A 15,590-nucleotide genomic window follows, 5' to 3' on the forward strand; every position below is an offset into this window, starting at 1 on the left:
TTACTAGCAGAAGAGGCTCATTCATCCAATCCAGGAAACCTCTGCTCAGGTCATTTGCAACCCTATGGTTTCTAATTCAGCATCAAAATGTGACCAGTTATTAGGAACAGGTCAAGACTCTTCGGATCTAAAACCAAGAACTAGATTCTAGAACTTGATTCCCTTGAAGCTACTTCATTCCCTTGAAGCTACAGAGGATCCTTCTTCCATCTAACCCGATTCCATTATCTCAAACTTAAGTTGCCTTCAAGTCTCCTCCTCTCTTAGCAGCAGCCCTCCTATTCCTCTGGCATGCAGGTGGAATTGTTTCATTGCTCTTATTTCTCAAGCTGTCCGAGTCCTGGGTGTGTGTTCCATTTCCTCTGTCGGATTGACAGGATCCCTGGACTCACCCTTTTCTCCCCTGCTCCCCCAGTGCTCAGCCCAGGTCTTGGCTCCAGGGACATTCAGGATGATTGTGAAACAGCAGAGGGCTTAGAGAAAGGCTCCTAACTGTGCCCTCAGTGATACCCTGAAGGCTGGGCTCCCCTTGGGGACCTCATGAGATGGCTAAATGGTACCTGGGGGTGATTGGCTGACACAGCCTCCACTGGGCCAAGGACAGGACATAATAACAGCCACAGCGTTTACCCCACAGGCAACAAAGTTGTGGGGGCATTGTTAAGTGGTGGAGATGGCGCCGATCACAGACGAACAGATAGCAGCGTCTGGGTGTCCTAGGTGGGAGAGAGGGTGGGCTCTCAGTGCTGCTTACAGGAGGGGCTGTAGTCCATTCCCTCTGGAGAGGAGAGGGGCAGTATCATTGTTGCTAGGTGACCAGCAGACTCTTCAAGAAGATCAAAGTTATCCTTTTCACTATTACATGAGATTTTCCCTCTGCCCTAGAAATTTAGCCAGTTTTTTTTCCACAAGAACAAAAATGAATTTATTTATTCCGGCCATTGAGAATAGAAAAGGAAGGGGTGGATTACATTGAAAGAGGATAATTTTTACATAGGATTGGCTTACAAAGGGTGTCTTTGAAATCTTTTTTTTTTTCCTAGAAATTTTCTAAGGAGTTGAGATATCCTGGGACCAGGGCTCTTCTGCCCAGGGTTAAGGAACAGGTAAGATGACCTTTTCTTATCTTCCCAAGAGGGGTTGACTAGCTGGATGAATAAGGGATTCTTCAACCCCTGAATCACCTTTATTACAGATCATGAAGAGACAAAAGTGACACATGCAGATTTCAAAGGCCTCAGATGTATGGGGAGGTCAGCAGGTCAAAGGGGGCTGAGGCCTGGGAGGAGGGGTTGCCTCTGCCTCTGAGAGCAGCTTACAGTGTCACCTCAGGCCCTGGTGACCACCTCTGTCATTAGTTCTTGGGTTAAAGCAACCCCTGGATTAGTAAACTAGACCAGGAGCATTGCCCTTTGAAACCAGGTCTCTACTACAAAAGATGGATGGAACCACTCTAGGCCGAGAATTGCAAATGCATTGCTGGTTCAACTGGATCTCCTTTGGTCTGCAACACTAGTTCTTGGGAAGTTAATAGGTATCTTGGGGAAAAAATATGGGAATGGATTCTGTGCTGGGTTTAAAAAAAAAAATTAGGCAGGCATCGTATTGCAGGACTTTCTAGGCCCATTAACATGCTTAGTGCTAGAGCAATTTTAGGGCAGTGAACTATTCTGTATAGTACCATAATGATGGCTACATGTCATTATACTTTGTCCAAACCCACAGACTTCCCAGTGAACCCCAGTGTAAACCATGGACTTGGGGTGATAATGCTGCATCCGTGTAAGTTCATCACTTGTAACAAATGTACCCCTCTGGTGGGAGATGTTGATAAGGGAGGAGGCTACGCATGTATAGGGGTCAGAGGTACATGGGAAACCCAAGTACCTTCCACTGTATTTTGCTGTAAACCTAAAACTGTCCTAATAAATAGTCTATTAAACAAATAAATGGATGGATGGATGGATGGTAGATGGATAAATGGATGGACAGATGGATGGCATTAAACCATAATAACAGAAAAATGCATGATACTTTCTGCGGTACCAAAGAGTAATACAAAACTTAATATTTTTTACACATGGTGGCTGAGAGGTGGGCTTGTGAATGGGGCAGTGTCAGTGGGGGTTTTTTTCTACTTTTTAATATTTCTGAATTTTCTAATATGAGCACATAATCCTTTTATAAATAAGTTACATTTTTCCAAAAAAAAACTAGAGATGAAAGCGGAGGGAAACTGGTTCTAGAATCAGAAATGAAGTTTCCTGAAAGAATGCTCTATACCTAAATATAACAGGGGCCCCATTTATGGAGCACTTACTATGTGCTAGACATGAACTAAATAATTCTCATACATTATTTCATTAATTAATTCTCATAACAATTGTATGAGGTAACTGATTATTAACCCCTTTTTAGGGATGAGAAAACTGAGGCTTATGGAGCAGAAGTATCTTGCCTAAGTTACACAACTAGTAAGTGGCAAAGTCCTTCTGACTCAGGTTCCATCTGACACCCAAGGTTAACTTCTCTCTCAAGCTCTACAGATAAAATCCCAGCTCTTAGCATGCATGAAGGGCCTCTCTTGCGCGTCTGCTGCCTGCCTCCCCAACTCTGGATGCCACTGCACCCTCCCTCTCCACCTACTGAGCCTCCTCCATCCTTATACTTCACTCTCCAGCAACAATCACCTATTTGTACCATGCTGGTGCCTCTGGCTACAAAGCCCACTTCCTCCTCTTGTCCACCTAGTAAACTCCTACCCATCCCCTAAAACCTCTACACATATCGCCTCCTCTGTGAGCTTTCCCTGACCTCCCTGAAGCTCCTCTCTCTCCTCTAGGCTGCCTCTGTGTCTTCTTTTGTTGCTGACACCTCACCATGTTACAGTTGTGTGTTTTATGGTTATGCCTCCATTGGGTGCATGGACAAGATTTCTTCATCACTGTATCCCCAGCGCTAACACATGCGAGACATGAAATATGCTTAATGAATATTGTCGAACTGATTTTCTTCACTGGTCCTAAGAATATAGTCCTGAGACTACTTATTCCGCCAACCAGTTCTCCTTTGGGAACTAAGCTTGTGCTGTAATTCATAAGATGGTCTTCTTAAAGTTTGAATTTTTGAATTGCTTTACCCGCAGCTGCACACCTCTTTCAGTGAGCTAATTAAGTCAAATCAAAAATATGGAGGACACGCTTTAGTTTCCAATAACATTTATTAAGCATCAACTTTGTGCCAACAATTGCACAAGATATCCTCGTGCTGTCTCATTTTAGCTTAACAACAATTCAGGGACATTATTCTTCCTGTTTTATAGCTAATGAAATAAGGTTCGAGAAGATGGAGAGCTTCGTTCATTATTACCACTTAGTTGCAACGTCTAAATCTGAATTCATAGCTATTGACTTGAAGTCTAGGACTCTCCCAGGAACCAGAGACCTGTTCAGATGCAACATGGGAGCCCCAAACTGCATGTGTGCCAGCTTCTCACTCGCGTTTGCATGCTGTTGCATCCTGATGGCATCATCGTGGCCTGGGGATCTATGAGAAATATCTGAGCATTTTCAAAACAAATATTTCCCCCTGAATTCCTCCCTGGGCCTCACCTCACCTCTCCCATGCTCACAGTGGTTGAACCCTCCTCTGTCCTGCTCCATGTCCTCCTAGAGCAGAGACCCCGCCACATCCAGGTGGAGTCCTGTCAACCTGTGACTGAGAGGCTTTTTACGCTGGGCCCCACAGCTTTATGAAAAGAATCTGCAATTGTGTGTGTAACAGAGACAACCCCACTGTTAAACACATACACATATGCACACACATATTCATACATATGTAAATAAACTCACGCACATACACCTATATATAAACATCCATGCTCAACTCCGTGGGAATTTTAGCAAGGACCAAGAGAACATGTTACTTCAAAGAGGAGTCTACCTTTGGGCCTTTTCTTAGGGGAGATGGAGCCATCCTAACTCGACCCCAGGCTATCTAGAACTGGCCTTCTGCTGCCTCTTGACCAATTTTAAGTCTTGACACCAGGGAAGTGTGGGCTGCTTCTCCCTGTTAATAACCCGTAGAGATCCCCCATTCACTGGAGCATTGGCCTGAGAAAAGCATGACTTAGAAGGTGCTAGTGAGATTCCCCCAGGCTGGGTAGGGCCTCTATCACTCAGATCAAAATATACTTCCAGACTTTAAATGCCTGAGGCTCCCATTCATTAACCACTCCATATGCAGAAGAGACACGGACTGAGATGAGGACTCCCTTAGGAGAGAGAAGCAGCCTGACCCCACGTGGGTTTTATAAGTTTATTGGTAAGACACAGGAGCAGGGAGGTGAGGCCTAAACAAGGACAAGTACTCACAGATGAAGAGCACAAATCCCTTGACTGATAGGATTGGCCTGAAGGGGTACTCCCAGCTATGTAATATGCAGTGGCTATGCAAGATACAACCTCCCACCAGGCGTTTTGCCTGAGCCGGTGCTGCTCTAACATGAGACAGTTCTTGCAAGTCTCTCAGTAGATCTGAAATCTTGTGTACCCAGGGAGCAAATGGCCAAATAGTTACTGAGACAGGGTATGAAAGAGCAGCACAGAAAGACTGGAGTTTTAACCTTGAAAGACAGCCTTCCTCTGCACGGGGACATGCAGGCAGAGAAAGGGCCAAGTCTTCATCCAGAGGGGAGGCTGAGTGAAGAGGTCTCTTTGGATGGAGGCAGAAAGATAGGCTCCAGCTCTCAAATCCTGACTCAGCATTAACAAAGACTGAGGCAGAGGAGGCAGAGAGGTCAAGGAGAAGGGGGAGAGGTCCATGGCGAAGCAAAGCAAGGAGGAGATGAGGACAAATGAGACAGAAGAATTTCCTAGAGAAGGAGTCTGGAGTAGACTGCCGCAGTAAGGCAGACTACTGGGAAATGGGCTTTCACTTTTATCTCATGGTTTTCTTGGTGGGTGAGCTGAGAGCTAAGGTCTTTCCCTGGGAGTCCTTGAATTCACTTGCACTCCCCAGCCTGGTCCTGGCTTCCCCACGGGGGCTGCAGTTCCCACTGCCAGTGACACAGCCCCCAGGCAGCATGCTGTAGCCTCCGCTGACAGAGCTGGGCCAGTAGCCGTAGGTGCCAGCATTGCTGAATCCAAAGCCAGCCCCTGTGCCTGCCGCCCCAGCCATGGAGCTGTTGATGACCGCTGTGGAGGAGAGAGGGAGGAGTGATTGATCAGTGTATGTCCTAAGACAGAGGTGACCCCAAGACCCCTCCCACTTCCCAGGCCCCACTAGCTTAAATGCCTCCTTCTTAAGCAAACACTTCGCATCAACCATGAACTTGGGTTCATATGAGCAACTCATGGGAAGAACAGCCCCAATCCTGAAAGACTCCCAAGTCAGGCGCCTTGTCATCATTCTATGAATAAACAGGAGTAGCAAGGGCTTCCCCCAAGGGACAGATGATGCTCGAACATCGAGCAGGTTTTGCATTTAGCTTTACAGTACCTTCTGAGTATTTGTCAAAAGAACTTCCTGATTGTTAAAATTAGGGGACTTTTTGCTGGCCCCATTATAAGAAGGAGACTGCCATGCCCTGTGGGGCCAGCATTCAACTGACTTGCACAGTGGTCTGCACACTGGTCTCCATTCCCAGTGAGGAGGCACGACTCTGTGCTGTTTCCTTGATGCAGGAAAGCCGGAGTGGGGGTGACAGAAGAGGGGAGGGGCTGAGAGTTTCACCACAGCATGGGGGAGATCGCTGCAGAAGAGGCCAGTGTGCAATGTCAGAATGTGCTGGGCACTGACTCCACCTGAAAGCAGCTGCTCTGAATGGGGAGGCCGCAGGTCTCAGCAAGGAAGGTGAGTATGTGACAAAGTCGACAACAGGCAGAGCCAGGCTGTTCCCCAGGGGGCCGGGTGGCAGACACCCACCCACTTTATGTTTGTCGATGGACTAGAAGGATTCCCTCAGTGTCATGGAATACTCACAAATGCTCACAGAGTTGGTGTATTCTCCAGACATCCTGCAAGAGAGAAAAGCACAGGAGAGTCTGCATCACGTGCACTCCCACAGTGACTCTCACTGTCTCAACACAGGCCGGGGCTCCCCAACCAGACCGACTCAGCCTCCATACACCCTGCCCTGGCCGGATGGCACTGGCTGCCCCTGATGTCTCTAAACCCTCCCTCTCTCTCCTTAATCTACTCTTCCCACTGCAGACATGTGGAACCTGCAACTTTGGAACCCCTAGCAACATTACCACCTCCAGCGTCCCTCCTGCTGGGTTTCTTTTGAACCCATTTCTTTACTACTGTGAAGCAGCTGCCTGAATAAACTTATGTGTGGAAAGATCAGGATCAGGAGTTGCTACTAATGAACTAACTGTATGATTTTGGGACCAGTGACTTCTCTCCAGGTCTCAGTTATAAAATGGTGCTAGGTTAAAACAGGGTTTTTCAAATGTGTGAGCTTTGCTTGCCACCCTTCCAGCTGTTGCTAGGACCACGTTTGACCTGCAATGTTAGGTATTCAGTATTTTTAATTGACTCTGCCTTTTATGACAAAAGTGCATTTCTTTTAAAAAGAAGATTTATATCACCAGGGTAAATAGAAAACCGATATTATTACCTAACCAAATTAGAAAAAAAAGTAGCAGAAAATAAATATAATGAAAATAAAACAATTTAAAACTTTGGGGCTAGATATTGCTATTATCTTCCCAGAGATTCTGCACCTGGGATCTACTGTCTTTTTATCAATAGGGGAGATTTGCAAGTGTCTAAGAGGTGTTAAAGACACAACAGCACCCAGCTAAGGCTTTCTCCAGAGTCAAAAGAGAACTGTAAAGGAAACTGCTGTCACATTATCTGGCTGGATACTGTTTGAAATTGTTTGTGGGTGAATTAAACACATCTCCAGCCCTGCACCATCCAAACACACTCTGGGAAACTCTGAGTTGGAGACTTGCAAACTTTCTTCCAGTCCCTGGGTCCCAGTCACCTGCACTCCTCGCCCTCCAGCAGCTTGCGGTAGGTGGCGATCTCGATGTCCAGGGCCAGCTTCACGCTCAAAAGCTCCTGGTACTCGCGCAGCATCCGCGCCAGCTCCTCCTTGGCCTGCTGCAGGGCGCCCTCCAGCTCATCCAGCTTGGCCCTGGCATCTTTGAGGGCGCAGTCCCCCCGCTGCTCGGCGTCGGCGATGGCTGTCTCCAGGTTGGCGCACTGGGGTCAGGAGGTAGCATTTCCCCCTGAGTTCCTCCCTGGCCTCACCTTACCTCTCCCATGCACACAGTGGTTGAGCCCTCCTCTGTCCTGCCCCATGTCCTAGAGCAGTGACCCAGCCACATCCAGGTGGAATCCCGTCAACCTGTGACTAGGGGGCTTGTTGCACTGGGCCCCACAGCTTTATGAAAAGAATCTGCAATTGTTCCAAACTTCAGATAGAAACTAAGGGTGAGGGATGAGAACAGGGCCTCTGTCTGAGGAAGGGGGTTCTGAGATGGAGGCTCAGGAGAAGGAGGGGGCAGGGGTACTAAGCAGTTTACCCCTCTCTTAGGAGTGAGTAAGGAACGCTCCAGCCCCCTTCACCTGCTTCTTCACACTCTCGATCTCCGAGCGCAACCTCTGGATGAGACGGGTCAGTTCTGAGATCTCATTTTTGGTGTGTTTCAGGTCATCACCGTGCCGGCCAGCCGCCAGCTGCAGCTCCTGGAACTAGAGGAAAAGGAACCAAAGCAAAGACACTGAATCAGGGCCTGGCTGGGCTCAGCCTGCTGCAGACACTGTGCCTGCACTTGCAGAGCCTGGCAGAGATGGGTCCAGGTCCCCTCCTGCGCCAAGTCTATCAGCAGCCTCCCATTCAAGCATTGTCCATTGCATTTGCTTGTCTTAAGCACGTCTGAGCTCATGGATGGTTAGAATTGGCCATAGGGACTATTGAATGTCATACTCTCTGCATGCAACTTTACAACACACAACTCAATTACGGCTTTCTTCTGCCTATCGTCCTTCAAAGTCAAGGTCAAATTCAAACTCTTACATGGCATCCAGGGGCACATTTCTCTCTTGACTAACACCTATCCAACTCCCCAGCTGGGACAAACAGTCCCACATTTCCCCCAGGTGTCCCACATGCCCTCGTGTCTCTGAGTCTTTGCCTGAGCCTCTCCCCTGATGTGAAAAATCCTCCCCCATCTATCCTCCTTTTTCCCTAGCTAGCTCCAATTTAGCCAGCGCAGAGTCACTTCCTCTGTGAGGCCTTCCATGATGTCCCAATTGGGTGCAATTCTATTCCATTGCTCCTGGCACACCAGTCCATAGGTCTCCCCACACTGTGCTGTACTGTGAACCCATGTTTCCATGTTTTCTCTATCTGACTCAAAATGAATAGATGGCAGGGACTTTTTTTTTAATTTTGAATTTCCCATACCTAGCACGGTGCCTGGTTGGTGCTCAAAAAAAGTCTAATGAATGAATGAGTGAGCCAATGAGCGTCCATTTGTATTTTCTGTGACTCCCTCCCCTTGATAGCTTAGCTGGGCCCCGACCCACAAACAGTTTTGCTGGGCTGGGATGGAGGGACAGATTAGCATGGAGGAATATTTTGTGTGTACAATGGGGGTGGATTCAGCTACACCCCAACACCACTAGCCATGAATTTTTGGTCATCTACTAATTTGGGATTATTTCTGCCTTTGATGTCATCTATTAAACAGTCACAAAGAGTACTTCACTTCTACTCAGAATGCAGCTCAAGGGGAACATGAAACTGAGACCCTTCCGCACTCTGGAGGTGACGTACTGCTCTGCCTCTGTCCCTGGATGCTCCACCCCAGCATGGCCCAAGAGTTAGGATTGTTCCTAAAGATGCCAAGTCCTCCAAGGCAGAGAAGACACAGGGGCTTCTCTCTTCAGTCCTTGTGTTTTATTTTTGGTGCCAACCCTGAACAAGGGGTCTTCTTCCACTTCTCTGCAAGACTCTGTGAGCAGGATGCCTCCCCACACACTGGTTCTGACACCAAGCAGCCTCATTCTGAGATGAACAGGTGAGCCTCCTCCTGCCATTCCACTCTCAAGCCACACAAATCCCTCGGAGTAAATGCTTCTACCCCAGAGTCACCTGATTTTCTGCCTAAACGCAGTGGAATTTGAAGTCAGTCACCTAGATTCCGATCTAGCTGCGTCACTTGCCAGCTATTGCCTTTGATAAGTAGCTTGAACTCCCCACCCTACCTTCTTCATCTTTAAAAGGGAATCATCAAAATCAGCAATCACAATACTCATGATTCTGGCCATTCCTGACCCTAGCTTGCAACAGTAATGTGGAAGGCTTTGGAGACCAAGGAGTTGAGTTTGAACCTTTGCCAAGAAGCCCTAGCCTATGTCTCCTAGATCTGGAAAGTCTCCCTCCTCCCCCGCAAGGAGGCAGGGAGAGGGATGAGATAAGATCTCCCGAGAGTGTGGATTCCCTTGAGAAAGAGCCTGACAAACAGCAAGGAACAATTAGGAAGTTGCCATCATGATCTGAGAAACCAAATTATCTAAAGAATCACTTCCCACCCACTACCATTAGGGGAATTAAGATCTGAGCACTCAAACTTCTTCTTTACCTTGGAGTTGTACTTGAATGAAAAGGTAGAAGTGACTTGATTCCAGATCACACTGAAGAGACCCCCTCATTTATGACAATTAGCGAGGGAGTTGAGATGCTAACTACTCACGTTGCCCCTCCCCTCCAGACAGAACTCTCCATCTCCAGGAAGTTGTTTCTGACCTGCCCCACCTGGTGCTAGTTCCTCGATCTGGACTCTGTTTGCACCACATTCACCTGCACTCAGCTGAGTGCATCCTCCAGGGGTGCCGTCCATCAGAGTGGGTCCCAAGGACAGAGCTGTGTCTTCTCTTCCCCTCTGGCTTCCCCCAGTGCCCAGGACAGTGCTGTGCTCTTAGAAAGCTGTGAGCCACCATAGTGGGTCATGGGGCAGACAAGACAGAGTCTGGAGCAGAGGGCCCTGCGCACGTGACTCTAGGAGTTGTGCAGCCTCACCTTGGTCTGGTACAGGGCCTCAGCCTCGGCCTTGCTCTTTCGGGCGATCTCCTCGTACTGGGCGCGGACCTCAGCAATGATGCTGTCCAGGTCCAGGTTCCGGTTGTTGTCCATAGACAGGATGATGGACGTGTCGCTGATGTGGGACTGGATCTGAGCGATCTCCTGCAGGGGAAACGAGGAAGCACGAAATGCCTTCTGTGACCAGAGAAAGGTGCCAAGGAGATGGCCCTGTCCCAGAGGGATGGCCCTAGACCATCCCACACAGATGTCAGCTGCACTCCCCAAAGCTTGTAAGAACAGAGCTCACAGTCCAGAGATTCCAATACCACATCTGAAAACTGCTGAGTGGGTTTGAAGCAGCTCAGGAAGAAAACGGCCCATACGTCTGTCCCCTGAAACAGGACGGGAGTTGGGAAAGTGGAGGGCAACAGCCTGGCTGCCACACACGGGTGTGGAAAAAGAAGGTGCATGGCCCAAGTGTCCAGGACCTAAAGGCAATGAGGTGGGAAACCCAACAGGAATTCCAACTCCTTCCCCACCGCAGAGAGTGGCAGGGGGAGTGGGGGTGGTTCTTTGGAACTCAGGGGCACAGTGGTGAGCTTAGGAGCCAAGAGGCTGTGGCACACACAACATAGGCTCTCTTGAGTGCTTGGCCAATAGGTTGAGGCTTGAAACCAGATGAGCATAGAGAAGATAGAAAGGGTACGAGGACTTCCTACCTCTATCCCTGGGGATTCCTGCCCAAGACCCCAGGAAATATCCCCACCCACAGAGAGAAGAGAAGCAGGAATGAGAATAGGCTTGGCTGAAGTTCAGTAGAAACCCCCTGAGGACTCTGGTTTCCTGAAGGAAATGAAAGCAGGACATCCACAGGGCAGTCAGGGATGGATGGGGCACCAGGATAGACAGCCACTCCCACCTTTGATCTACAAATTTCTAGCACCCCAGTGCTGGAGGTGCCCTGGACTGCTGAAGTTACTGATAAGTAAGAAACTGTTCATCGCATATCTGTCCTTCCAGAAGACAGAGCCAGAGGTGGGGCAGAGGGAGCCTTACCCCCTCGTACAGGCACTTGAAAAACTTGATTTCTCCATCCAGGGCATCCACCTTGGCCTGCAGCTCCACTTTGCTCATGTACGCTGCATCCACGTCCTGTGGAGAATCCAGATACCCACGACCTCACCTTCTTCAAGCCCAGACAGGGCTCTCCAGTGAACTGACATCCACAGGTCCTGCCCTCGATAGCTGCCCACAAATGGACTTGAGATCCAAGAGGCAGGTACCTGCCTTCCAGCCACAACTCACTGTCAGACTCACTGCAAAACCTGGGGCAAGTTTCTCATGCCCCTGGAATGCCTTCTGCCTCTATTTCTCAGAGAGGGCGTGGGACTCTATACCCCACTCAGCCGATCATTCAGCCAAGAGAGGGAGCCAAGGGCAGCCACGGCAATTTGCCAGAAACTAGCAGAGTTGGAAGGCAAACTGGCAGCCCCTCCGAAAGCCTGTCCTGTTCCCCAGCCACAGAGGACATGAGCTGGGACTGACCATCCATGTCTAGGTCCCTGCCCACAGACCAAGTACTGTGTGCAAAACCAACACCCAGGTGTCCCAAGATGTTCCAAGTAGCAAGCCCTGCGTCTCCTCCTTCAGCACGTAGGCTCCAGGCAATACAGACCTCAGTCACTCCTCTCTCTCACTCTAGCACCCACTGCTGGGGACTGGAGGCCACCCACGCACCCTCCTCACCTTCTTAAGCACCACAAATTCATTCTCAGCAGTTGTGCGCTTGTTTATTTCTTCTTCATACCTGCAGGGAAAGCATCACAATGAGCAGGGCATGTGTGTCTGTGTGTGCATGTGTGTATACATCCTCATAGTGAGATGAGAAAGAAATACTCATATTATATGCCTTTAAGAGGCATCAGTCTACACCTTTGCAAGCCCATCCAAATACTCCAGGACTCTTTGGCCAGAGTTGTAGACTGGGTTATGAAGTAGCCTGGGTGGTCTGAGGTCTGATTTCCTCTGATGCCTGAGGAGTGAATAGGTTCTTCCTCTTCCCACTCAGTATCTGAATCACAGAAGCATGCCAGATGTCCCTTTCAGCCATGATTCTTCTGCCAGTCCTGCTGCCTGACACTCAACCAACAATTCCCCTCCATCCCTAGGCAGAGGTCCCACAGAAGCCAGAACTATCTCCCAGGGGAAAAAGAAGGCACATGGCCCAAGTGTCCAGGACCTAAAGGCAATGAGGGAGGAAACCCAGCAGGAACTCCAACTCCTTCCCCACTGTAGAGAGCAGCCAGTGGGGGGAAAAAGGGAGTGGTTCTTTGGAACTCAGGGGCACAGTGGTGAGCTTAGGAGCCCAGAGGTTGTGGCACACACAGCACAGGCTCTCTTGAGTAGGGGGCAGGAAGGAGCATGCCAAAGAGGGGATCACCTGCCAGGACAGCCCTGACACTGCCCAAGAGGCTGGCTGTCCACTGTCCAGTCTGCCTCGTTGCCCATAGAAGGCTCTCATCTTGCCAGATCAGATGAACTCAGTACCTCCAAGGCCAGAGGCAAATGTCCCAGTGCCCACTGGGAAAGCCTCACCCCGGGAGGCAGGCCAGCTGGAGCGGCGTCCTGCTCACCTCTTCTTGTAATCCTCCACCACTTCGCGCACGCTCCTCAGCTCCGAGTCCAGCCTCACCCTGTCCCCGGACAGCGTCTCCAGCTGCTTCCGCAGGTTGCTGATGTAGCCCTCGAGGATGGGCTCCAGGTTGTTCTTGCAGTTGTTCAGGTCCAGCTGCTGCAGCAGCTCCCACTTGGTCTCCAGCACCTGGTTCTGCTGCTCCAGGAACCGCACCTGGAACCCATGCCACAGATACTTAAGCAATGCAGAGAGGGGAGGTGAGATTTCCTTCCTGGACAGGAACTGTGTTCTCTTATGCTACATTAGCTTTAAAAATGTGCCTCAGCCCTTAAAAACTGCCACCCATGCCACTCACACCCCCACTCCTCACCTAGGTCCTTTATCTGACTGAAGTTCTCACTCTGAAGCAGCCCCTCAGGTCAGGAGGGGCACCAACATCTTCATTTCCCTCTCCAACTATCAAGATGTAGATCTCCTGTCTCCTCTGCACTTATCCAAGCCTGCCTGGGCCGATGTCCATCTTCAGCCTAGGCCACCTCTCCAAGGCAGCTCTGAGACACAAGCTGGCCTGTGCTAGCCTTCACACCATAGGACCCTCTGCTTGGGGTCTGGTGGCCTGGCCCATGCTCTGCCTATTCTCTCCCTCCTTGTGCGTGGGCTCTCCTAGCCCAGCCAGAGGCAGATGCTCAGCGTATCTGCAGTCTCCAGCCCTCCTAAGTTTTTTTCATGTCTGGATCTTTACTATCTCAATCAGAGCATTGCCTCATCAGCAGAACAAGCATTCTCAAGTTGCAACCTACAAATATAGCATTCTCTTGCTTAAAACCTTCACCCTCAGGGTCAAGTTCATATTCCTTATCACACACTTCACAATGTGCCCAGCCCTGCTGGCTTCCTTCATCCTTCACACAGTGATATTATAAACCCAAGGCCTCCCATTCCCCAGACAAGTTCTACCACGCTGCACGTGCTCTCTCCCTAGATTGCCTTTTCTCCTCCTCCATCTGAAAACTCCTACTCACGCCTCACCACCCTACCTCACTGTCACTCCTGGTAAGCTTCTCCTGCTCCCCTAAGCTTAGGGAGTCTCTGCTTCCCAAGACCTTCCTACCACTTTGTTCCTCAGCGGTTCTCAAACCTGAGTGGACATCAGCATCACCTGGAGGGCTTGTTAAAATGCAGGGTGCTGGGCCCCACCACAGTTTCTGATTCAGTTGCTCTGGGGTGGAGCCTGAGAATGAGCATTCTAACAAGCGTCCAGGTGATGTTGTGCTGCTGGTTCCAGGGCCACTCTTGAGAACCACTGCTCTAGTGCACCATGACCTCCAGCTGCCTTGCCTCACAGGCTGCGTGTGTTACAGACTGTCTGAGCTGGCACGGGACACAGGAAGAAGTTCTGGGTCACATGGCAGTCTAGACACCCCAGGCTGTCAAGGGCATCTCCTTTGCCTGGCTTCTTAGTCTCACAGGCTGTCACTCTCCTACTTCCCAACTCAGAGACCACTCTCTTTCCGCCTCCTGGACACCTTCCTGGTCTAGGCTGCTGGCTCCTCTCACCCCTCTGACCCTGGTCACTTGGCTCTGATGTCCAGGCTTTGTCCAGTTCCTCCCTGTGCTATGTCTGCATCCTGGGAAGGTGTCTTGCCTTTCTCTGCTTCAGACAGGGAGTGCCCCAAGGACAGTGAAGATGGGGGAAGGAAGGGGCTCTATGACATGAGCAAGCCTTGCAAGCCCAGCACCCGGGGGGCTTTCATGTTATTTACCTGGCGTCTGATTTTGCTGGGAGAAAATGATTTCTTGCTCTCAGGCAAATTGAACCCACAAATTAGGGCAGTGGCTCCCTCCTGAGTCTTGAAAGGGGGAGCCCAAGATCAGCTTTCTCCAGAAAGACCCACCTTGTCGATGAAGGAGGCGAACTTGTTGTTCAGCACCTTGATCTGTTCCCGCTCCTGGGCGCGCACTTTCTGGATTTCAGGGTCCAACTCCACGTTGAGGGGTGCCAGTAGGCTCTTGTTGATGGTAACCTGATGGATACCCCCAGGCGGGCACACTGATGGACACATGGACCCTAGGGCTACATTGCCAAACATGCTGCCAGCAAAGCCACTGGCCCGGCCCCGGCCAAATCCATAGCTTCCTGTCCACCCACTGCCACTGCCACTGGCCACATTGAAAGAGATGCTCCGGGGACCCCCCAGGCTGTAGAGGCTCCGACTGCTGAAGCCCCCACGGAGCCCTTTGCCCCCAGCCCGGTAGGAGGATGAGCTGCCCCCTGAGAGCACAGCTGAGCAGCCGCTGAAGCCCCCCTTGGCAGCAGCTCCTGACTTGTAGGTGAATTGGCGGCTCATGGTGGGCAGGCAGAAAGTGGGGATAAGATGCCAACCCTCAGCTGAGATGCAGTTCACCAGCCTGTGATCCTGGGCTCCCACTTTATAGGACTGAGGAGGGAGCCACTGGCCTAAATTGTGGGTTCAGTTTGCCTGGGAGCAAGAAATCATTTTCTCCCAGCAAAATCAGACACCAGATAAATAACTTGAAAACTCCCAAAGTGCTAGTCTTGTAAGTCTTGCTCATGTAATTTGCGCTTTATCTAATGAACATGGGTAATTAGCCTGGCCACATTATCCATAGAAAGATCCTGGGTGGGAGGTTTGTCACGGTCTCAACTGCTGTTCCCCAGGGAGTGGTGGGGGCTGGGATTGTAGGGGTACAGAGGGGAGACTTTAATTGACAGTGCCATCTGTGAGAAATCTCACAGCCTTGCCAGCATCAGATGGGCTGCTCCAGGGACCCTGGCTGAGCTGCTTTTATGTGGTTAGGAAGAGACTCCTGCTGCCTGGCTTCCCAGGGTCCCTAGGAGAGGAGCACACTGGGAATCCAGGCCCTGTCTCTGGCTGCCAGGCCCCTGCTGTG

At 50.2% G+C, this 15,590-nt stretch overlaps 1 protein-coding gene across 1 annotated transcript; it reads right to left on the reverse strand.

Annotated features, from left to right (window-relative positions):
- Positions 1-4,303: 4,303 nt before the first annotated feature.
- On the reverse strand, positions 4,304-15,056 carry LOC105715837 (keratin, type II cytoskeletal 73). Its single transcript, XM_012450263.2, has 9 exons — positions 14,573-15,056; positions 12,676-12,890; positions 11,789-11,849; positions 11,099-11,194; positions 10,040-10,204; positions 7,582-7,707; positions 6,995-7,215; positions 5,983-6,017; positions 4,304-5,195 (listed from the first exon to the last, which is right to left on the reverse strand). Exons 1-9 carry the CDS (start codon positions 15,023-15,025, stop codon positions 4,939-4,941), a joined length of 1,629 nt encoding a protein of 542 aa, XP_012305686.2. The 5' UTR covers positions 15,026-15,056; the 3' UTR covers positions 4,304-4,938.
- Positions 15,057-15,590: the final 534 nt, after the last annotated feature.

Source organism: Aotus nancymaae, unplaced genomic scaffold, assembly GCF_030222135.1.
Source record: "Aotus nancymaae isolate 86718 unplaced genomic scaffold, 86718_ANA_hifiasm-v0.15.2.pri h1tg000016l, whole genome shotgun sequence".
NCBI lineage: Eukaryota > Metazoa > Chordata > Mammalia > Primates > Aotidae > Aotus > Aotus nancymaae.

Bases quoted from the DNA above. Each gene is read 5' to 3' on its own strand.
- LOC105715837 (XM_012450263.2), bottom strand. From the start codon at position 15,025: ATGAGCCGCCAATTCACCTACAAGTCAGGAGCTGCTGCCAAGGGGGGC. The intron at 11,850-12,675 runs GTGAGCAGGACG...CTTTCCCTGCAG, and splicing joins GTGGAGGATTACAAGAAGAG to GTATGAAGAAGAAATAAACA. The intron at 5,196-5,982 runs GTGAGTATTCCA...TCTCCTCCACAG, and splicing joins CACCAACTCTGTGAGCATTT to CGGTCATCAACAGCTCCATG.